This window comes from Haematobia irritans, chromosome 3 (genome assembly GCF_050003625.1).
Source record: "Haematobia irritans isolate KBUSLIRL chromosome 3, ASM5000362v1, whole genome shotgun sequence".
NCBI lineage: Eukaryota > Metazoa > Arthropoda > Insecta > Diptera > Muscidae > Haematobia > Haematobia irritans.
In genome coordinates, this window is record NC_134399.1 from 56,743,483 (window position 1) to 56,767,944 (window position 24,462).

Genomic DNA, 24,462 nt, shown 5'->3' on the forward strand with positions numbered 1-24,462 from the left:
GGAATGGACTGAATACTCTAAGTGAGCCTGATACATCGGGCTGCCACCAAACGATAACGATGTGTAACCGTTGCTGAAAACTAGTTGATTGCCTTGGGAGTTTAGTTTTTTCACATAATGCAAATAGTTTATCCCTGCAAATAGTAACATTACCTTAAAGTGAGTACTATGTTCGTATCACCAAAACACTAAATTAGAAGTACAAAAATCTATATGAAGACGATTATATTTTTATAAAGTCTTGTGAAATAACGAAAGGAAAAGATCTAAGGAATGGATTGTGAACCATTTTATATTTATAGTTTAATTAATTTAAAAAATTAACCGTGAAAACAAGCTGGTTTCCAGCTTGAAAACTGAACAAAATCACTAAATTATCGCGATTACTTTTACTGAAATAATCAAAATTATAAATGAAAATAAACATATTCCTGTAAAGTCTTCCCGAAATCTAGCGGAACAAGAAACTGTGCACCAGTTGAGGGCATTTATCTGCTTTAAATTGAACTGTTTTAATAAAGTAATCGCGAAAATTTCTACGCGAACAAGGAACATAGTATTGCCCCTAAATGAAAAAGAATGAATTATTTATGATTAATAATTGAATAAACGTAACCTTGAAAAATTGATATTTTAGCACAACAATGCGAACTTACAACCAATGTCTCAAATCCGAAATGGTGCTTTCGTTCGACTGAAACGCCAAAAACAGTGGATTTTTCTTTATAAATTCAGCTGTTTTTGACATCCTAATCTAAGCATTCATCCTAGTTCAAAGCATTCGTATTTGGAAAATAGAAACAGGACCAATAAGCTTGTTTTCTTCTAGTACTATTATTTATTATTTATTTTATTTCATGTCGTTGAACAAAAAGTTATAATGGATGAAAGGATGACTACTTTATGCAAATTCAAGCTGGCAATACCGGCGAAACTTGCACTGATGAGATGTTCTGGACAGTGTTTCCAGTATTTTTCTGACTCTTGTCCCCAAATTATGATGTTTTCATCCCCAAAAATCCCCAATTTAAATTTAAATTCGTCACAAAATCCCCAATACATTTTTGACAAGTTTTGTTTTGTTAAAAAAAAATAAAGCAAAAGGCTCTGCTGTAGAAAATCAGTAATAATTTAAAAATATAAAATAAGATCAAGATTTCGAACCACAACACCAAGAGACTGTTGCTCGTCTTCCAAATACTGGAGATACGAAGATGGTAGTTCGATCACCTTGTATTTATGAACGAACATTTACTTCTAAATATCAAGTAGTGAAATTGGGTGGTAGACATGTTGCCAAAGTTGGTAGAATTCTACCAGAAATGGTAGATTTTTTATTGTTTGGTAGATTGGTAGAATTTTTGATGTTTTGGTGGATATTGAGAGGTACTTCAAACTTCTGACAAAACTTTCTATATAGAAATAAAATTTTCTATATAGAAAAAAAATTGCGAAAATTTTCTATATGGAAAAACACTTTGAGAAATTTGTTTACATAGAAATAAAATTTTGACAAAATTTTTACAAAATTGTCTATAGTAATAAAATTTTGAAAAATTTTATATGGAAATAAAATTTTGACAAAATTTTCTATAGAAATAAACTTTTGACAAAATGTATAGAAGTAAAATGTTTACAAAATCTTTTATAAAAATAAAATTTTGACAAACTTTTCTATAGAAATAAAATTTTGACAAATTTTTCTATTGAATCCCCACAAAAATCCCCACCAAATCCCCAAGTCCCCAACTCAGAAATTTCGTCCCCAATCACGAATAAATATCCCCAATTTGGACGGAAATCTCCAATACTGGCAACACTGGTTCTGGATAGAACAGCTATTTATTTATCCGTCGAAGGCTGCGAGCCACTGTCCCAAAATATGACATTGAAACAATTGTATCTTCCAAATACAACTCTGGTTGGAAACAAAGTGACAGTAGTGGCTGTCAAATGTTGTGTCAATGGGTTTTGTCGGGAATATTTCGTTGTTACATCATTAAGAAAAACAAATTAAACAGAATTACAGAAGTTTCATCTAATTTAGTGATTAACAACATAACAAATATAGATAATTAAGTGCTGTTGCCCATTTCAACATTGGTTTGGAAGCAGCAACAGCAGTGAGTATCAAAAGACAATAAAACAAAGCAAAAATAGAAATGTCTGAAGAAACTAGTAATCAGGTTAGTTGTGTTATGGAAAAGAAGAACAACACTAACAAAATTGTTGAAAAACATCCTATCGCTGCAATTCCAATGATAACATAGATAATATGGATTAGTAAGCCCATAAGTGATAGGAAAAAGCATATCATTAGATTGCCTAAATTTTTATTCGGAAGTGGGATGGGGTGGCACGTATACATCTTTGCAAATGTCACTCCTTCTCCGGTCCCCTTGCATTTTGTATACATATGTATTTCTTTCGTGTATATGTTTACTGACAATTTATATAGTACATGTGAATTTATTTGCAATGATGTTTGGTGCGCAATACTTTTATTAGATTTTAAGATCGGCATTTAAACCAAAACTTTCTTCCAAAATGTAAAGAAGAATAGAGTACTATTAACAGAATTGTGCGCGTGAATTCACCTGAATGCGACAGAAATGGGTCGTCCGTGACTAAACCCCACGTGAAAATTCATCTTCTCAATTAAATTCAAGCTCACGAATTTAATCTTACGATTCTAGTTACGTCCATTATTTGGTGGTTCGTTGTTTTTCTTTTTTTTATTTGTTTTTACATTCACTCACACATTTTCCCTCTAAAAAATTATCGCTAGTCATGACTATACTATAGAATAAATTTATTATTAGCAAATGGCATAATTTGGAAGTGGATGTGGGATTTCAATAGTGTAATTGAGAAACTCAAGTATTTTACCATTTGGAATATCAAAATATTTTTGAATTATTGGTGCTATAGTTCTGATGCTTAAACCATTGGCCATTTGCCCCTTAAGGCTACTATTAAATTCGAATTATCGTGCTAAAATAGAAATTTTATCACAATTTCTATTCTTTAACAATTAGTTTTGAAGAAAATATTGTTTCAATTATTGCTTTGGATATTTTCCCTTCAAGTTATAATGAAATTTGTTAAAAAAAAAACTTTATCCCGCTTTTACAGATTTCTTTTCGATTCTAGCGGCTAAACTCAAACTTAACATAATACCCATTTTATAACTTAATTAGGAGATCGGATCTATGTATACGCTATATAACAACCATGCAAAAATTGACCCATATCGAGCAATAATTTATATAGCGCACATATAAATTGACTCCCCGAGATTTAACCTCTAAAGTCTATTGGAGGAAAAATTTATCCCTCTAATCATCCTGCGAAAATTGGTTCATATCGGTTATAGACTAGGATCAAGAACTATAGAGGCCTACATAGGTATTTAATCCGCTCTTTTTATCTAACAGAGGTTCCATATGGACTATTTGTATAAAACTTTACTTTGCCATAGGCAAGTTTTAAAACAACCCAAGTAATTTGAATTTTATGACAGTATTTAGTAGAAATATCCAATGTAGAGTGTACATAAGATTCGTCCTGGGCAAAATTTCAGCCGTATATACTGTTCTGGCTTACAAATTCGCAGAACGCAAAATTTTCCTCAGTCGCTAGTTTCCGAACCACAATGATATATAATACGAATTTTTGCGTATTGTTTTAAATGGAAGAAATTTATTGGCAAGGTATGATATTGTTCAGAATTTATTGAATTAAAAATTTTGCGTTTTGCGAATTCGTAAACCACAACATGGGGGATAGAGTGATGCAAAATTGGCAAATTCGTAAACTAGAACTTAATAAAATAAAGCTTTTTCTCCTTGCTAGTGTCTTTCTTTTACGCACGCTCAAACAAAAGTGAACCAACCAATCGCATAACTGGCAGGAAAATATTTTTAGTAGAAATTACAATAACGCCATCTAGCGGTATCCGGTCGAACTTATACAACGCGATATACAGAAAGAAGTCATGTATGGGAAAATAATGCCGGTAGAAAAAATTACGTGAAGAGCAGTGAAGGTTATTTATATGCAGATACAAGTTATACCTCGACCACATAATGGTATAGGGTATAATGAGTTATATTTCGTATTATATTATTCCATTATCACATTCAATTGTTGCCATTCCAGTTTTAATATATTCTAATTGTCTCTTGCTTAGAGAAATGACATTACACAGTATCATGATTCATATACTAACTTTCATTCCTTTTCCCGCTATTACCTGATAAACCACCAATTTGTCTTTGAATGTATGCAAAGGTCAACACACAAAACCCTTCTCAAACAATCCATTATCATAAGCTGTTAACTAGAATATTATTTATTTTTTCTTTATTATTATTGCTTACATTTTGTTTTTGTATTTTTCTTTTTTCAGTTTTGATAGAAATTAAATTATTTATTTACCATTGGACATATATATTTACACTCTCCGTCAGCAGTGCTACAAAATCTACACCCCTACGACTCCAAAAGCTATTACCTAGTAAATAGAAAAAAAATATTGGATTTAAGCCTTTACCAAGTTTACAACCCTTACCCTATTTCAAAATTCTACTTTGTTATCGTTTTCAATTTTTTTAATTGGCTATCACAGCTTTGTGTGTCAAGTTAAAATTGTAAAAATTGGGAAAGATATCTTTAAAAAAAGTGTATATTTTATATTTCTTTTCAATGTTTTAAGTTTAATTTGTGATTAAAAAATAGCGTATAATTCAATATAGAAAAGATTACTACTTTTTCATATTAAAAACAACCAAACGTTTATTTTCGTAAATAATGGCGGCCTATTTGAACCGTACAATTTCTATGGTCACTGGTAATGGCGGCGACGCCGGTAACAACACTAATTCCAACACAACCCACAACAAATCATTAAACTACGATCCGACGGCGTTGATGTCTGAAAATCGAACAATGCATATCAACGCTGATAAATCCCCTTTGCAGATTTTTGTCCGGGCCAAGAAGAAGATCAATGATATTTATGTGGAAATTGAAGAATATGTGGCCGAAACGACAACTTTCATTAATGGTTTGTAGAGAACAAAGTGTATCAGTCGTGCGGGTATTTGAATTTTTCAATTTTTTAGCCCTGCATGCCGAGGCAGAAATTGTGGATAAAGCGGAACGGGAACTCTTCGAGAGCTATGTACTCAAAGTGGCCGGTATACGTGAAGTATTGGCCCGTGATCACATGAAGGTGGCATTTTTCGGTCGTACATCGAATGGCAAAAGTTCTGTAATCAATGCCATGTTACGTGAAAAAATCCTTCCCAGTGGCATCGGCCATACGACAAATTGTTTTTGCCAGGTAGAAGGTAGTGACAGCTCGGAGGCGTATTTAATCAAAGAGGGTTCAGACGAAAAACTGAATGTGGTTGTAAGTACTGCCGATTTTAAACATCATTTGTTTTTAGTTTTTAATCAAATGCTTACACCTTTCAGAATATTAAACAACTGGCTAATGCTTTGTGCCAAGAAAAACTTAGTGAAAGTTCCTTAGTGCGTATATTTTGGCCGCGCGAACGTTGCATGCTCCTTCGTGATGATGTTGTCTTTGTGGATTCGCCTGGCGTAGATGTTTCTGCCAATTTGGACGATTGGATTGATAATCATTGTTTGAATGCTGATGTCTTTGTCTTGGTATTGAATGCCGAATCGACAATGACCCGTGCCGAAAAACAATTCTTTCACACTGTTTCACAAAAGCTGTCGAAACCAAATATTTTCATACTTAATAATCGTTGGGATGCATCAGCCAATGAACCAGAGAGCCAGGAATCGGTATGTAATCATCCATACTCGTACACTCTTTGACACTTGTAGTTGACGGGCTTTGGTTTTTATCTAAACTTCCTTTTTACTTTTTTTAATTTTGTAAACTTAAAAAAAAATATATATATATATGAAAAAATATGTAATTCAACCCTGGAGCTTGAAAAGGTAATACAAACACCTTTTGCTGGCTAGCTTTCCTATAAGTTATAGAGCTTTAACAGCTTCTTAATTAATTCTTACCACTATGTCCTATATAATTGAAATGTTTACATGTTTTAATAGGTTAAATCCCAGCACACGGAGCGTTGCATTGATTTTCTAACAAAAGAATTGAAAGTCACTACTGAAAAAGAAGCAGCTGAGCGTGTCTTCTTTGTATCAGCTCGTGAAGCTCTGCAAGTAAGCAAATCTTAATGAAATGAGCATTATCTCTTTTGTTTTAAATTTCTATTAACGTTTCTTATCGCACAGGCTCGCATTGAAGAAGCCAAAGGCAATTCACCCAGCCAAGGAGCCATTGCTGAAGGTTTCCATACTCGTTACTTCGAATTTCAAGATTTTGAACGTAAATTCGAAGAATGCATTTCGAAAAGTGCCGTTCAAACCAAATTCGAAAAACACAGCTCTCGAGGCAAAACACTGTCCGGTGATATGCGATCGATGCTGGATAACATTTATGAACGCATTACCATATTCCGCAATTTGAAAATGGACCAGAAAACATTGCTGAGCGAACGCATACAAGGCACCGAAACAGAAATGATGTGTGTTACACGCGAAATGAAGTTGAAAATCCACAATATGGTCGAAGAAGTTGAACAAAAAGTTTCGAAAGCATTGAATGAGGAGATATGGCGTTTAGGAGTTCTTATTGATGAGTTCAATATGCCTTTCCACCCGGAACCGTTGGTCTTGAATATATATAAGAAAGAGTTGAATGGTCATGTAGAAGCTGGTTTAGGTTCCAATTTACGAGCCCGTCTTTCTATGGCTTTGGCTATGAACGTTGAAGCTGCTCAAAGAGAAATGACAGGTAAGGTTATTCTAAATTTAATTTATGTTATTATTAAATAGAAATCGAATGAACAAGTATTGTTAAATTAAATTAGCTACATATGAAAGATATGTGCCCAATTTCTTCCATTGCGAATTCTTTTGCGACATGAGAAAATTGTTTGTTTTTTATTACTTTTATCGGTAGCATCCTTTAAGCGTCCATTTTCGATGCTCATTAAATTGATTAGTTTGAACATTTGCAATTGTCTTTAATTTCCATACTTTATTGTCCGCAACTGAAGAAATAAACTAGGTATTGCAAATTTTGAGCTATTTAAAGAGAAATATTGAGGATTCTGGATATCGTTGATATCGTTAGGGCTGTGCACAAACAACAATTGCAAACCGGGAATATGTTTACACATTTTTAAGAATTTAATTTGACTAAATTTGTATTCTTCAAAATTATCAACTATATTCCATTAATATTTTCTTTGTAGATTTCTTCTTTTGTAGGCTAAAAACGTTTTCAAAACTCCGTGAATTTCGTAAAACAATTCTTTTCTTTCAATTTTTGACTTGTTGATTCACATGACACTACAAAAGGGAATTATGCTATGTTTTGCAATTATTTTTTTTTTTGCACGTCGAATGTAAATTAGGAATGCTACGATAAGAAAAATATTTTTACAGCAATTATCTTATTACTACTGGTTGGTCGAACTATTTAGTGACACGACTTCATAATTTTGTATAGACTGCCATCGACATAAATTGACGCTTCCCGATTTTCTGATAATCAGATAATTGCATTAATATTATTAATTGTGTGTTAATATGGTAAATTTAAATTATATTTTAATTTTAGACCGCATGCATGCCCTCGTACCAAGTGAGAGTGTAGCACCCCAAACCAAAGTCGTGGTACGCGCACAACCCTTCGAAATGCTATATTCATTGAATTGTCAAAATTTGTGCGCCGACTTCCAAGAAGACCTTGAGTTTAAATTCTCATGGGGTATCACGTCAATGATACAAAGATTCACAGGCAAAGTGAAGGAGCGTAATAGGAAACAACAGCCAGCAATCTTGAATCGTCAAGGTAGTGTTATGGTAAGTTAAATTAAAACACAAATATTTTACATATACACTAAACTTTTCTATTCAATCTCAAACCAAATAGAATCCCGTATCGCCTATAACACCTGAAACGCCGTTGTGTCTTATACCTACACCAGTTGGAGGCATTAGTCAAGAGCAATTATCACTTATATCACGTTTTGCTATAAGCTCTATTGGATCGCAAGGAACTGTTGGTGGTCTCATTGTGGCTGGCATTGTAAGTATTTGCAAAACTATTTACTCTACCTGAAATTCGACAAAAAATTACCGAATTAAAACAGAATCACATTTCAAAACGTACTTTCTTGATGATCAAGAAATAAGTAGCTCTGAAATAGGGTGTCCAAAACCGACACCGGCTAACCGAATTCAATTGCACAAACCGAAACCAGATAGTAAAAAATTGGCATTTTCGGATAAACCTGTTTTAGAACATCCGTTAACCGATTTTTATATTTTAATGGAATTTCTATCTACACAGAAAAAAAATTCATGAACATTTTTTCAATTAAAGTCCTTTTTGAGTTTTAAAAAATATTCAATTAAATATTAATTAATTAAAAAAAAATAATTGAAACAAAATTCAATCACAAAAATTAATAAAAAAATTGTTAATAGGATCAATTAATTTTTTAATTGATACTATCATTTCTATGATTGAAGACATTTCAATTAAAAATTATTTGCATCAATTAATTTAGTGATTGAAGAAAAAAAAAATATGTTGTTGTGTGTACCTTGTTATATTTTTATTACGAAAGAGGAACTTTTTGTAGAGAGGTACTGAAGATGATAACCAACAACACTCTCTATACGACGATTTCGCATTTTTCGATTAAACTGAAGAAGTAAATTATGGTCTTGCACCCAAATAAAAAAATATTTTCCTTCAGATGCAGAAGAGGTGGTAGCATATAAAAAGGCGGATATACCAATCATTTTATGAGTGTGGTAACCACATAAATTAACCCTCTAATGCCTAATCCCGCCTTTAGGCGGGCTTCGTTAAATCAGGAAGTTTTTAGTAAAACTAAAAAGAAAACTTAGTTAAAACTGTTCAAGAGGCTTTGCAGCATATACTGAATTTTACCGTATAATTTTTTCTTGTTTAGTTTTATTGCTTTTGTGTCGTTGCATTGAATATTTAATCAGCTGGCAAAAAAAGAATTGGGGCATTAGAGGGTTAATCCTCAGTTAGAACTTTTGAATTGTATCCTGTAATACGAATTTTCTGTTCAACGAGGTTTTCTTTTATACCATTATATTTGCAAGATTTTCCGAAATTTTAAAAATTAGGACAACTTTTCGTTGCGTTAGAAACGCAATCTTTTTATATCGCCAATGCAGATTTATTGCTTTAAGTGACGAGTAACCAGAATTGTAAATAAGTAAATTTATTTAGAATAAAACAGCTGTTTCAAAATTATATAGAGTATATAGTCAGTTCATTGTGATATGGGTTTATTAACTTGTATCCAAATCAAGTAGCTTATAGGGGAACAAATCGAGAGTGATTTGATGTTATACCAGGCAAGCGAACATATGATGATGGCTCACAAATTAAGCTGTAGGGCAAGTTGGAGTTTAAGCGGGATCATTTTCCAGATCTAAGCCACAACTATCCCGGTCTGCCGTATTAAGGGCTGTGGTCGGACACGAAGAAAAAATAACCTTTTAGTGGTTTAACGCTCTCAGATACTCCAGAATATTGTTCTGGTCTAGAGGAACGCTTTTTTATAAATCATAACAGAGTAATAATGTTAAAGCCGAAAACTATTTTTAACCAATACAATTATTTTCATATAATGGGACCAATATTGGTATAAATTTCGTTGAATTTCCTCGTAGAGTACTTATACAACCATGCGTAAATATTAATGTAACATTATGTATGCACTTTCAGATGTTGAAAACGATTGGCTGGCGAGTTTTGGTTGGCGTTGGTGCTTTATACGGTTGTGTTTATTTGTATGAACGTCTATCCTGGACAAACTCTGCCAAAGAGCGTGCCTTCAAAGCACAGTATGTGCGTCATGCCACCAAGAAATTAAAAATGATTGTCGACCTAACATCGGCCAACTGCAGTCATCAAGTGCAACAGTAAGAAAAAATCCCAATCTGTAAATACTTAATTTGAATTAAAACTAACTTGCCATTATTTCCCTTTGCAGAGAATTATCCAGTACATTTGCCCGCTTGTGCCGCACCGTGGACACTGCCACCACCGATATGAATGAGGAACTAAAAACACTAGAGGCTCAGCTCAGTGTCCTAGAAGCTAATCAAAAACAATTGAAATTATTACGCAACAAAGCCAATTACATCCAAAATGAATTGGAAATATTCGAGAACAATTATATAGCACCGAACTAGCAGCCTATCCCGTATAACTGTAGGCCAGCTCCAATCTGATCTTAAGCTAATGATTCATATGATTCGTTCACTCACCAAAGTGATGGACATTGTTAAGATTTTGTAAATTTATAGAAACGTAAGGCATTATGAATGAAGTGGCATCATGACTATGATAATGACTGCGCAAATTTAATGGAATTCATACAGAGTATGGCGAAAAACGTAACCAGTTGCACGTTTAGTATCTCAGAATAGCATGAATTTCACTTTAGGATTTACAATGACATAAAAAAGAAATGGCAACAACTGGAAGTTGAATGAAGCAACTTCATTTTCCATATACTGATCTTTTTACTTTGCTTCCATTCTGTTCCGATGTTGAAAATTTTAATTTGGCTCTTTTTCTCATATCGATTATGTGTGCTCATACTAAATAACGTATTATTTACAAACTGGGGTTTCACGAAAATAAATCTATAACATTATATCAATTTCTCCACTGCATCCACCCTTTCCTTTAATTTAGTCTATGGCTGAATGATGATGTTTCTATTCTCTAACTCATATTATATATACAATTGTACACAAAATGTTAATTTTACCCCGATTCCGTGTAAAGAAACAAATACATTTAATTTAATATTGTTTTCTTTTTATTTTTACAATTATATTTTGAATGTTTGTTGACCTTATTTAAATATGTTGTAACAATAAAGGAAATAAAATAACTAGAATCCTGAAATTGTTGTTTGTTTTTGTCTTAACTTTTTGCAAGTCGATGGGGCGAAAATTAGAAATTGTCATTTTACGATTTTCAACCATTTTCTGCATAGTCAAAACGTTACGGAGTTAAAGAAAAAAAGAGAACTAGAACAGCAGATTAACCAGCATCGGAATAATGCAAAAAAATATAATCAAATGTCAAAGAAGTAATTTTAAACCTTAAAACTATTGTTTTAAGATAATAATGTTGCCTTAGAAATGCATTTCAATAGAATAAAATAAAGCCATATAAAAAATCATCCATATATTGTTGAGCCATGGCAAACAACAAGCCATAAAGCACCGCTTCTCTCGTAACTATGAGCTGAAACCAAAAGATTATGCGAAAAACTGGGAAACTAGCATAAAATAAACAAAGATTTTAGACAGGTGGTCGTGCGATAATTTCTGCGAAACGTCCTAAATGGAAAGCTGAACCCAAGACTACAGATGGATTTGCGGTAGTGACATGCAAGTGAGTTAAAATTGCACATACGCTACAAAATTTTTATTCACGTACGATACTTAGATAGAGCTCACAAATTTAAAATACTACTACGTACTGTCTCAAGAACAACTTTAAAAGAATCGAGCTCACTGTTTGAGAATTTTTACTCATGCGCAATAGTGATAGCAACAAATGATCGCAACTAACTAAATGCGAAACAAAGTCGAAACACATTTCTACACACCTCCAGTTTATCACCCTTATTCCCGAAGTCGCCATCGCGTTTCTTCTGTCGTCACTAATTGGTATTCTACTTATCGACTATTTCTGTATTCATAAGCGTAGGAAGGCCTCTGGGGAGGGGGCTTAGACCCCCCCCAGAAAAATTTTAGCCCCCCCAGAATTTGAAAACCTATTTACGATTTTACATTTTTATAAAAATTAAGCAAGTATATACTCGTACAACGCACAAAGTTCCACTAAAGACTTTCATGCACAATCGAATTACTTGGGTTGTGGTAGAAGTCTGATATTTATGAAATAAAGCTGTGGTTGAACTTATGATTTAGTTGAATAAAAAATAGTAATTGATATTAGAACTATTCTTTCATAAATTAATATCTTAATAATGCTGCAAAAAAGCGTCGCCAAAAAGAAATGAAAATGTTCTTTTTGGGTCTGGAAGTGGTACACTCTTACTTACTATTTTACTCTTTTTTTAAACTATTTGAAAACAGAAAACAAAAAATTACGCATTAAAATATAAAAAAATGAAGTAAAAAAACTTTCTGTGTAGTTAAAATAGTTAACTTCTTTGTGAGGACATTTTTGGAAGTGTTTTTAAAGTTGTGCCTTTAGAACAACTCCCAATTTTTTGCTGGGAAAAGTGTGGAACTACCCTACGGGAAATGGATCAACCACAGAACTGGTACAGGACTAGTCCCTGGTGTGTATGGACCAGTCCCAGTTCTGATCAAAACATATGGAAGGGACCGTCCACCTTTACATGGGTTTGTCATTGACGGAGTAAACTTACATTTAAGGACGCGTCTTGGACTCACCCCAAAGGACATGTCTTGGAACAATTTAGCAGGAGCAACCCTAAACAGGTCCTCAGGAACCAGTCTCGGACAAACTCTTAGAAATCTCTTTCAATTTGGGCTCCTAATGGAACCCGAAATGAAAAAAAAAATGAAATATATCGAACAAAAGGTTATTCTGATAATTTTATTTCACTAAATTTTATTTCACAATTTGCACCAATTTCCCGTAGGGTACTTTTAGTTGCTTTATTATAAATTGATTCTCGAGTTATTTTGATGTCTATTTTTTATTAAATTTTATGAAATAAAACATTAGTTGAACCTATAAGTTCAGTCTATAAAGTTTTAGCTAGGGGGGCTATAGCCCCCCCTAGGAAAATTGTCTAGCTACGCTAATGTCTGTATTCCTGGAAACGTTTTTTGTCGTCACTTATTCGCATTTTGGCAGCGACGAGTTTTGTGATCAATTTTTGAAACAGTTTTTTATATTTTAGTAATCGGCAAATGGATAGAAGATTTCGGAGGAGCTTGACTCAAAACAATCTAAAACAGATGGAAGCAAATGATTTGAGGCTCAACGTTTCTGTACTTTCCAAAAACAAAAATAATATTTTTCAGACTCAGACTCAGAATAGCGTAAAGCTGAGTACTATGTTCAGCAGTTTTCAAGCTGCAAACCAGCTTGTTTTCACGGTTACTTTTTTAATTAATTAATATAGAAATATAAAATTATTTGCAATCAATTCCTTGGATCTTAAGACTTGATCAAAATATAAGTCTTCATACTTATTTTTGTACTTTTAGTTTAGCGTTTTGGTGAAAAACCCGAACATAGTACTCACCTTAAGAAATAAAAACATTTTAAACCGAAATAATTGAAATTAAGTTTTTGAACATCAGTTGTAATGGCGAAAGTCGTTTATCTTCTTTGGCGAACCTTTCTTTGCTTTTTATTATTATTATTTTTTTTTTAATTATGTACTTTCTTTTGCTTTACTTTTTCTTATTTTTTGAATTACTTTATTTTATTCTTTACCTTTGTGAAGTACTTTGTTTGTATTTATTTTAGATTAAATGAAAACCTATCCAATCTAACTTTAACTGCCTGTTCATGAAACACGAAATCGACTCGAGACGAATCGTTTGTCTAGATTGAAACTAAAATAACATTTGATATATTTTCTAGAAAATCCTGAATTTGGTCATTAACTCATTATTTATGATTTACTATCGAACACCGAAACAATTAGCATTTCACAGACTCTGGTTTTCGAGATATCAATATGTGATTTTTGATGAATCGTTCGTCTCGAGGCGAACGAAAATTCCACGAGCAGGCAGTAAGTTACCTCTAGAATTCGTGTCTCGTTTAATTTCTAGCATGCTAACTATATTTTTACGTGGTATGCATGTGCAAAGCAAGATACGGTATCTTGTTACCGGTTAATGCGCTTTACAGACTATCAGTTATTCCAGACGACAGTGCTCGTGTCGAACATATCTCATATATTGTCACACGACCACTGTTGTCCGGATAAACTTATATTTTGCAAGGCGCATAATGCGCTTTACAGACTATCAGTTATTCCGGACGGAATGTCGGTGTTTGTAAAGAATCTTACAGTGTGTCGGATCGATACGACTTGTCGGCGATGACTAAATAATCGGTAAATGTGTTATCGATCCCATAAACATGCAGCAGTATCGATTATGCCTTCGGACTTAACTTATAATGTGCACAATGTATGGGATATGTTCGACACAAGTACTGTCGTCCGGAATAACTGATAGTCTGTAAAGCGCATAAAGTAACGTCGACTGCATGTGGACTAGTCGACAGGCGGTAAGTAGAGTATGAAATATTCTATCCTGTGTCCTCCAATCCGAAAGATGAGTGTAAAAAGAGGTATGGTCCATAAGGTACATATAATGCAATATAATTCACTTTTTACTTAAAATCCTCAAGAATATGTTTTCTACATTTCATTTTGTGTCGCCAACTTAATTTTGTTATTTCATTTCGTTCTGTTTCTTTTTTTTCTGTTGCCAAAAAATCACATGCCGTGATCCAAAGTAGAGGTGTGCGCGTGACTGAAATTTCACTCACACTCACGCACATTCACGAACCAAAATATTTATTCACGCACACTCACGCACGATACGTGTGGTAGCCAATCCCACTCACGCACATTCACGAAATGAAAACCAGTACTCACGCACGCTCACGCACGAACTACTTTTTAAGGCTCACACTCACGCACGATTCACGACAAATTCACGTGATTCACGGGACTCACGATATTTTCCAAACGGAAATCAGCAAAGGTAACAAAATTCAAAAATAGAATATAGTTCGAGAGCCAAATTAATTTCAGTTTACATATGAGTATGAATTAAATATTGATTTTTTTCGTGAGCGTGATTTTGCAGAAATTTTATTCACGCACACTCACGAACCGATTTTATTTCTCACGCACGCTCACGCACGACATATTCATTTTAGTCCCATTCACGCACATTCACGAGAGTGAATCACGCGTGTCACGAAAATTTCGTGTCACGCGCACACCTCTAATCCAAAGTTTTATTCGTATTCACAATGTTTTCGATACGATAATGCATTCGATATCGAATGCCGTGATTAACCCCCTGGTTGAAATCGGCACGAGAGAACGGATGCGATCTACCGCAACCGATCAGCTTGTAACGTGGTTTTCTCGTGGGCTGAGGTAGGCCAGTGGCTGTCCAGGATTACCTTTTAACGGTCTACTAACCTTAAATAATAACATACTACTTTATTCCTTTGGTTGTTATTTACAATTCTTATTATATTTACAATACGAATGTGGCTGATGACGATGGTGTCGTGCCGACCGCTGTTCGTAAACGGGAATGACGATGGTGTCGTGCCGACTAGTGCTCGTGAAATGGGGTTGATATTGTGTCGTGCCGATTGGTGCTCGTGGACGGGGATGCGATGGTGATGGTTCGGTCCCTGTAACGAGAAGAGGGAAAGGAGAGGTTCGGCTATCGCTGAAGCGGACGAACCGCGTTAGGTGCGTGCTAGTATTGTCTTAAGATGCGAACGGGGTTAAGATGCGAACGGATCGCGTTAAGTTTAAGGTATTGATGCGAACGAATCGCGTTAGGATAAATCGGGCGCTGCTATCAGAAGTTTGGCTGCGGGCGACAGGTTATCAGAACGACAGAAATGTCACCAGCATTACTGAGGTGGGATAATCCATCGCTGAAAAACTTTTTGGTGTTCGGTCGAAGCAGGAATCGAACCCACGACCTTGTGTATGTAAGGCGGGCATGCTAACCATTGCACCACGGTGGCTCCCTCTGCGGGCGATGCCACTCACTTTACTAATCGTCAAGCTTAGGGTGATTCATGTCATCGTCGCGACAAACCAGCATTCTTAAGTCGGTATTGATCGCAACCAAATGAAAATTCCCTTTACCTAAGTAGTGGTAGCAATGCGTATACGTACAGTGACGCAGAGCATGTAAGTAGGTACAGTGGACCGAAGGGGGAATGGGCGTTATTAAATTACAATCTTTCGTTTCACTTTTTACAGTTTACACAAAATTATAACATTTAGATGCACCAGACAATAAAAAACTCAAAGTTCATGTTTGCACAGAAAATCTCTCAATTCTCTTAAGTTAATGCCAACTACTGGTAGTTGTTTTTGTTGAGTGCGATGACACTCAGTGTATGTGTATGACCGACTCGTTTTTTTAAAGCGAGTATTGCTGCGATGCCAATTGGTTTAACACAGCAAACGAATGTGTGTATAAACTATTAATGCAAAAGATCGCACGGTAATTGATGTCTTATTCACTGCCACCGACACTTGTGGACAAGCTTGCAATACGAAGAAAAGCCACCGGTTCTGTGATCGGCGCCCATAAACTAAAATCGGATTATTTATGGGTAGCGCAAGACTTTTATTATCAGCTCTTTGCCGCTTTGTTTTGTCTTTGTTGTTTTTTTTCTTTTAATAATAATTACTATAATAGTAAAAACATAAATGGATGGTAATGTAAAAAGTTGTATATGGGTATATAAACTAATTTTTATATAAAATCGAAATTATTATCATCAAATGGCCTATTAGGACCTCCGGGGCCGCCAGGCATTTGATTTGGATTGGGCATTCCACCACCCATTCCAGGAACTCCCCCAGGACGAAACTGCTGGCCTGGTGTTGATTGTTGTTGAAGCAAATGCCGTAGACCGGGATTGTTGTTCATCATCGGCCTTACCATACGCATCTGTTGCTGTTGTTGTTGGGGATTGTTGGCTCCGGTCATCATAGGCATACGTTGTTGATGTTGTTGCATCATAGACATTTGCTGCTGCATGGGATTATTTCCGCCAACCATTTGATCGGGGCCTCCAGCCATTGGAGGACCACCCATCATTTGTTGATTCATAGGTCCACCTCCCATTTGCATGCTCATTTGTTGTTGTGGATTATATTGGTTGAACTGATGCTGCTGTTGCTGGCTGGGATCTTGTTGTTGCTGTTGAGGATTCATGGGATTAGGACCCATAGCATTCATTTGATTAGCCATTTGGTTCTGCATTTGTTGTTGGTTTTGTTGTTGTTGCAGCGCCTGGAAGACAAAATGTGATTTACTACAGATGCATACAAATGAATCTAAAAAGGACAAAGGCACTGGTAGCAGCGTTTATTGAAGTGAAGGGAGTCACTTATTTTTGGCAGAAATGTCTGCTATCGCAAAAGCTACTGGGTCGCTGTTGATGAGGCCGTTATTCAGAAGCGATATCAGCTTTTTCATTGACAGTCAAACAGCTATAGACTTTGGGCAATACAAACATGAGGTCTAAGGTAGTCAGCTGCTGCCGTAGAAATTCGATACTAGGACAATTCGATATGAAATAAATTTGTAAAAAAGCATCGTCTTTAGATAATCGGCCTTTTGAAGCCGAAGGCCAATGCTTAGGATGTTTTCCCCTCGCGATGATTACAGTATTGTTTCGTGATCTTGAGGTTTTCTCATAATTCCTCTCCGATTTAATAGCTATATACTAAATGCACCGTCATCTATCTACTCAATACGAAAGAATTAAAGTGACCTTAATACATACATGATTTGGTTGTTGTTGATTTTGTTGTTGCTGCATGTTATTTGTTGTCTGCATACCCATTGACTGCTTTTGTTGAATGGCTTTACGCAAGCGTTCCACAAACATTGACTGATTATTGGGAATAAATCCCAAATATGCATTTTTCTCAGCCGTATACAAGAGTATCAATACTTTTATGTCACACGGTGGAGTATTCGCAGGCGTTGTAAAATGAACGCAACCAGCAAATATAGCAGTCATGTTTTTAGCCAAAGCATCCAATGCTTCGCAGGGCTGGGGTTTGAAAACGACCATTTTCGAGTCTTTGAGAAATTGTCCACCTATATTTCCAACTAAATGTTTCGGCATCAATTGCATCAACAATTTCGATGGCCAATTGACGGCCTTAATCTCGGGCTCGCCATCTTTTATATTCGCCGTCACCGTGCATTGTAGGGTTCGGGTAATTTTCTGTTGATCTGGTTTACTTTTCTCAACCCATTCTAATGTGCCCGACCAAATGGTGTCACGCATAACAGCTTGATCGGAAGGCTTTTGAACTGCATTTTGTTGATTTGCCATTGAAGTGCTGGGTTGATTGTTAGGCACAGACATTTGTTGTTGCTAAAAATAATAAAAATTTGGTTATACGGTTTGTAACAAATGCGAAATATTAAATTTGTAGAGTGAACCAGTAAAGAAACTAAATGTCCAAGGATGTTCAGAAGCAAAATAAATGTCATTCCAAAGATGTTCTTTAATTCCATTATTTATTAATCCGTTTTTCATACTTTTAAAGAATAATTTTAACTTTCTTTGTTTCAACTACGAATTCAAAAAATAATTAATAAAATGTTAAACATTATTAATATTTTACCCTTCTAGAAAAATTGCGAAGTATTTAAGCTCAAACTTTTCAGACAAAATTTTTGTCATGATTTATTAAAAATCATGACAAAAATTATTTGGTAAATTTTAACGGATTTTTTCCATTCACATTCAAAACATCTAATTCGCATCACACCTTAAACAGTGATGCAAGATCAATGCAACGGCTGATGAGATGACGGACATCTCTCCTATGAAATAAAATTATATAGACCCTTGAGAGAGATTTAAAAAAAAAATCCACGCGTAACTCGCTTGGTTAGCCCACATCGACCCTCTCTATGGGAGAAAGTCTAAGTCTGCACAAAGCGTATGCTTTTCCCGTCAAAAGTTTTACTTTATATTGTTAATTAATTTTGTTAATAGATCACAAAAAGAGAATAAACAAGTATATACAGCAGTAAGTTCGGCCGAGCAGAATCTTAAATACCCACCACCATTAATCAAAGATCAGATTCTGGATTTATAAGATCCATTTTTGTTTGAGCTTTAAAGGAATCATAAACATCTCTTGTAAGTGTGCAAGAAAATGATGAAATACCGCCTTGATTTGAAATCTAAAATCTGTAGATTTCTACCCCAATGATTTAAATGATTACGAGAGTTAAAAATCTGGAAATTTTACATTACCCTCAAGATCTGAAATCGGTCTATGTGGAGGCTATACCAAATGGGGGCTATACCTAATGGGGGCTATACCAAAAACATGGTGGGATACATACAATATTCAGCACATCTAATTGTAGTTCTAGAATCATGGCCCCACATTATATATACACTATATATTCGGTACACCTCGTTGTGGTCCTAGAATACCTCTATATTTCCAATTTCAGGCAAATTGGGTAAAAACGGATTCTAGAAGCCCAAGACTAAAATCGGGAGATTGGTCTATACGGAGGCTATATCAAAACACAGACCGATGCTCATCATTTTTGACACACCTCTTTATGGTTCTAAAAAACATCTAGATTTCCAATTTCGGGCAAATTGGATAAAAACTACGGATTCTAGAAGCCCAAGAAGTAAAATCTCGAGATCGGGCTATATGGGTGCTATACCACAACATGGTCCGATACTCACCATTTTAGGCACACCTCTTAATGGTCCTACAATACCTCTAGATTTCCAATTTCAGGAGAATTGGATAATATACAAAAAAAAATTATTACCGATTTTTTTCAATTAATCACTCAATTGAATTTGGAAACGGATTCAATTAATATGTTAATTGATTCAATTAATTATTTAATCAAATCCGAATAAAAACCAATTAAAAAATGATTGATATTTCTTAAGTTTCCAATTAAAATATTAAATGATTCAATCAAATTGTTACACAATTCGGAAATAATTTTCTATTATAAACGTTATTGGAAATTTTTCCGTTTCCAATTACACATGTGATTGATCCAATCACCTTTGTGATTGAAATCCAATTTCGGGCAAATTGGATAAAAACTACGGATTCTAGAAGCCCAAGAAGTAAAATCTCGAGATCGGGCTATATGGGTGCTATACCACAACATGGTCCGATACTCACCATTTTAGGCACACCTCTTTATGGTCCTACAATACCTCTAGATTTCCAATTTCAGGAGAATTGGATAATATACAAAAAAAAATTATTACCGATTTTTTTCAATTAATCACTCAATTGAATTTGGAAACGGATTCAATTAATATGTTAATTGATTCAATTAATTATTTAATCAAATCCGAATAAAAACCAATTAAAAAATGATTGATATTTCTTAAGTTTCCAATTAAAATATTAAATGATTCAATCAAATTGTTACACAATTCGGAAATAATTTTCTATTATAAACGTTATTGGAAATTTTTCCGTTTCCAATTACACATGTGATTGATCCAATCACCTTTGTGATTGAAATTGAATATTTTTGAGCAATAGAAAGAGCGGAAAGAGAACAAGAGAATGGGTATTTATTCAACAATGTATGACCGAGAGATCAGTCTGTTGAAGTAACTCGTAACGAACGGTTGGGTTTTTGTTTTTCGCGTAAATTGAAAAACATGATTGGCGACATTCTGTCTACTGCATTCAAAATGTGTGCATAAATATTTTGAACGCAACAACAAATCATAGCAAAAGGTTGAAATAAATAGTGTCCAATAACAAATGGCCACGTGGTAAAAGTTTGAAAAAATATATGAGAGAACGCATTTGAAATTACCTGTGTTTGTGTTTTGTGGTATTGTACAAATGGAAAACAATCTACGTTTATTGAATGTAAGAAATTGTGAAATGTGAATACCGTTTTCCATTGAAGCCTGTTTACATTAAACGGACTAAAATACTATATTTTTTATTCATTTCTTTTAGTGGCCAATTTTATTTCGTGAAATTGACCAATCTATCCCATCAACTCCATCATTTTATCAAATATATAAGAATATAAGAATATGTTTGCAATCAAAAGGTGGGTACCGTATTGATATTTTAAAAGTATTAATTTTTTTCACTCCTAGTTTTCTTAAAACCAAGAACGGTATGGGTTTGTTGGAAGATTCACCTTGAAGTTGCGAAGTAGCGTTGGCCTTAAATTGCATTTTGGTTTTACCTGCCTTTTTCAGTATGAACCCAAGTAGAGAGCAGTATATCTGATATATAAACTAAATAAAGAGCTGAATTATGTAATGGTAAAAGAGATCTTTCTTTTCGATTTAAAAATATTTTCCATTCCATTTTCCATTTATATTTTTTCTATTTCCAGAATTTGCAAAGTATCATCAATATAATACCAAATATTACATTGTTTTGCTATTATTTTTGACTTTGATTGGTTCAAATTTTAATAGACGATGTCAATGTGTGGAAATTTTGGAAAGGAATTGTTACTAAAATTAAATTACAGAGCTCTTTAATACATTTTTTATGCTAAACGACTACAACTGCAAAAGAAGATTATAAATATGCAACCTGGAACTTGCGTTTAATGTTTAACAAAATTAACTTTTAATTGAACAAAATTAAATTCGAATTATTCTGTTTACTTTCAGAAAAACTAATTTAGCTTACAGACTGCTGATTTATTGGAAATCTAGGCGCAGCCAAATATTAGTAGGAACATGCTGACATCGTTAATATGATAAGGAAGATAACAATTTATATAGTTTATTTTTTAACCCTTTAGTTGTTATTGATCATAATTGTATGTCTAATGGCCAGTTTCTCATCCTTCGATGAATTTTAGCCGGAGGATAGACCTCCGGTTAGTAAAATTTTTGTATGGGATCAGCTGTTTTATCGACACGATAAATAATAACAAGACATTGAGAAACTGGCCCTAAGTTATGTTAGAATAAAACACACAAATAACAAAAACAAAATTCTTTAGTCTGTAGCATAATTCAGAAAAATAAAATATTGAAGTTTTTTTTATAAGAAACGCATATTTTCTGTTATTTCAAATTAAACTAAATAAGATATTGGGGGCGCAATACATACATTTTTGGATTGAAATTTATTGCCCATATCAATGAATAATTTAATTGAATCAATCAAATAGTTGAATTATTTTTGTAGCGAAATTAATTAAAATTTTAATTGATTCAATTAAAACTGTGATTGAATTTTATGTTAAAAATCAATCACGTTTTTAATTGATTCAATCACACAATTAATTGATTCCGTGACAAAAGTCAATTAAATTTTTCATTGAAAATAGTGTTGGCTTTCAATCAAAATGGGTGATTGATACTATCATTTTCGTGATTGAAGACATTGCAATTAAAAAAATGATTGAATCCGCGATTTTCGTGATTGAAATAAAAAAAAAATTGTGTGTGTAGGAGCTATATCAAAAACCTATATCAAAAACCTGGATCAATATAGCCCATATATATATATATATATATATATATATATATATATATATATATATATATATATATATATATATATATATATATATATATATATATATATATATATATATATATATATTTATATTTTAATATATATATATATATATATATATATATTATATATATATATATATATATATATATATATATATATATATTGTAGCACCGTGCTACAAGTCATTGAGAACGATGGCAAAAATTCATGAATTGGGCTTCGAATTGCTTCCCCCACCCACCGTATTCTCCAGATCTGGCCCCGAGACATTTTCTTGTTCTTAGACCTCAGAAGGATGCTCGCAGGGAAAAAATTTGGCTGCAATGAAGAGGTGATCGCCGAAACTGAGGCCTATTTTGAGACAAAACCGAAGGAGTACTACCAAAATGGTATCAAAAAATTGGAATGTCGTAATAATCGTTGTATCGCTCTTGAAGGGAACTATGTTGAATAATAAAAACGAATTTTGACAAAAAATGTGTTTTTCTTTGTTAGATCGGGAGTTATCAGCCAACCTGTTATTTAAAAATATGAAAAACGAGTTATAAATAATTGAATTAAAAATACTTCCTGTGTGGTTAAAATAATTACCTTCTCTGTGAGGACATTTTTGGAAGTGCTTTTAAAGTTGTGCCTTTAGAACAACTCCCAATTTTTTTGTAGTTCCCAAAAAGTGTGGAACTTCTTTTAGTGGATTTATTAAAAATTAATTGTCTAGTTATGTTGATGTCAGATACGAGGGCGGCTCGGAAACTTCTTAGCCTATCAATGGCAGAGAATAGTTAGTTTTTCAAAAATATTTTCATTTTTCAATATAATCTCCTGAAATTTCAATACACTTAGTCCAACGCTTTTCTAGCAATTCTATCCCTTCATTGAAATAGTTTGCATCTTCATTTGAGGTAAGGATTTTTTTTTAGATTTGGGGACAAGTAAAAGTCATTGGGAGCTAAATCAGGAGAATAAGGTGGGTGGTCAAGCAACTCGTACTTTAATTCGTTGATTTTAGCCATTGTTAAAACACTCGTGTGCGCTGGTGCGTTGTCTTGAAGAAAAAATATTTTTTTGTGTTGTAAGCCAGGACGTTTTTCTCGAATTTGTACATTTAATTGATCCAAATTTTAGCAATAGTACTCAATAAAATACCTTTGAAATCCCAAAAAACTGTTGCCATAACCTTACCAGCCGATTGAATTGTTTTTGCCTTCTTTGGGGCACTTCCTCCAGCTTCAGTCCATTGTTTGGATTGTTCTTTTGTCTCTGGAGTATAGTGGTGGATCCATGTCTCATCAACAGTTATGAAACGACGCTTAAAATGCATTTTATTTCGCTTAAAACGATCCAAACAAGCATGAGAAATGTTCATTCTTATGCGTTTTTGATCTACTGTTAACAAATGCGGCACCCATCATGCAGAAAGCTTTTTCATCTGTAGTTCTTCATGCAAAATTAAATGACTCGATCATTTGAGATGCCCATGATATTAGCAATTTCACGCACTTTTATTCGTCGATCATTTAATACCATATCATGCACTTTGGCTACAATTTCTGTTGTTGTTGCTGTTTTTGGACGTCCACTACGTGGTTCATATTCAATGCTTGTACGACCACGTTTAAATTCAGCAACCCAATTTTTACTGTTGCATATGAAGGAGCACTTTCACCTAACACATTGAACATATCATTATGAATTTTTTGTCCCGATATATATATATATATATATATATATATATATATATATATATATATATATATATATATATATATATATATATATATATATATATATATATATTATATATATATATATATATATATATATATATATATAAATATATATATATATATATATATATATATATATATATATATATATATATATATATATAATATATATATATATATATATATATATATATATATATATATATATATATATATATATATATATATATATATATATATATATATATATATATATATATATATATATATATAATATATATATATATATATATATATATATATATATATATATATATATT

General features: G+C 33.4%; 2 protein-coding genes across 14 annotated transcripts in view; one reads left to right on the forward strand and one right to left on the reverse strand.

Annotated features, from left to right (window-relative positions):
- Nucleotides 1–1,954: 1,954 nt before the first annotated feature.
- Nucleotides 1,955–11,029, forward strand: Marf (Mitochondrial assembly regulatory factor). Of its 13 annotated transcripts, none has more exons than XM_075300468.1 (11): nt 1,955–2,186; nt 4,412–4,519; nt 4,718–5,068; nt 5,127–5,416; nt 5,482–5,820; nt 6,097–6,213; nt 6,286–6,847; nt 7,679–7,923; nt 7,994–8,149; nt 9,836–10,032; nt 10,104–11,029. In XM_075300468.1, the coding sequence occupies exons 3-11, from the start codon at nt 4,813–4,815 to the stop codon at nt 10,303–10,305; spliced, it is 2,364 nt and encodes a 787-aa protein (XP_075156583.1). In that variant the 5' UTR covers nt 1,955–2,186; nt 4,412–4,519; nt 4,718–4,812; the 3' UTR covers nt 10,306–11,029. The 13 variants fall into 13 exon arrangements, with proteins under 13 accessions (XP_075156583.1, XP_075156584.1, XP_075156585.1 ...); XM_075300469.1 differs by having other exon boundaries at nt 4,741–5,068; XM_075300470.1 differs by having other exon boundaries at nt 4,758–5,068.
- A 5,441-nt stretch (nt 11,030–16,470) lies between these two features.
- Nucleotides 16,471–24,462, reverse strand: part of MED25 (Mediator complex subunit 25) — a 23,868-nt gene continuing 15,876 nt past the window's right edge. The window contains exons 4-5 of the mRNA XM_075300467.1: nt 17,663–18,265; nt 16,471–17,166 (exon numbers count right to left, since the gene is read on the reverse strand). Of these exons, the coding sequence (XP_075156582.1) occupies nt 16,624–17,166; nt 17,663–18,265 (1,146 nt within the window). The 3' untranslated portion in view covers nt 16,471–16,623. The remainder of the gene's footprint in view (nt 17,167–17,662; nt 18,266–24,462) is intronic.

Coding starts and splice junctions, on each gene's coding strand:
- Marf (XM_075300468.1), top strand. CDS start 4,813: ATGGCGGCCTATTTGAACCGTACAATTTCTATGGTCACTGGTAATGGC. Junction 5,417..5,481: donor ACGAAAAACTGAATGTGGTT/GTAAGTACTGCC, acceptor TACACCTTTCAG/AATATTAAACAACTGGCTAA. Junction 8,150..9,835: donor GTCTCATTGTGGCTGGCATT/GTAAGTATTTGC, acceptor ATGCACTTTCAG/ATGTTGAAAACGATTGGCTG.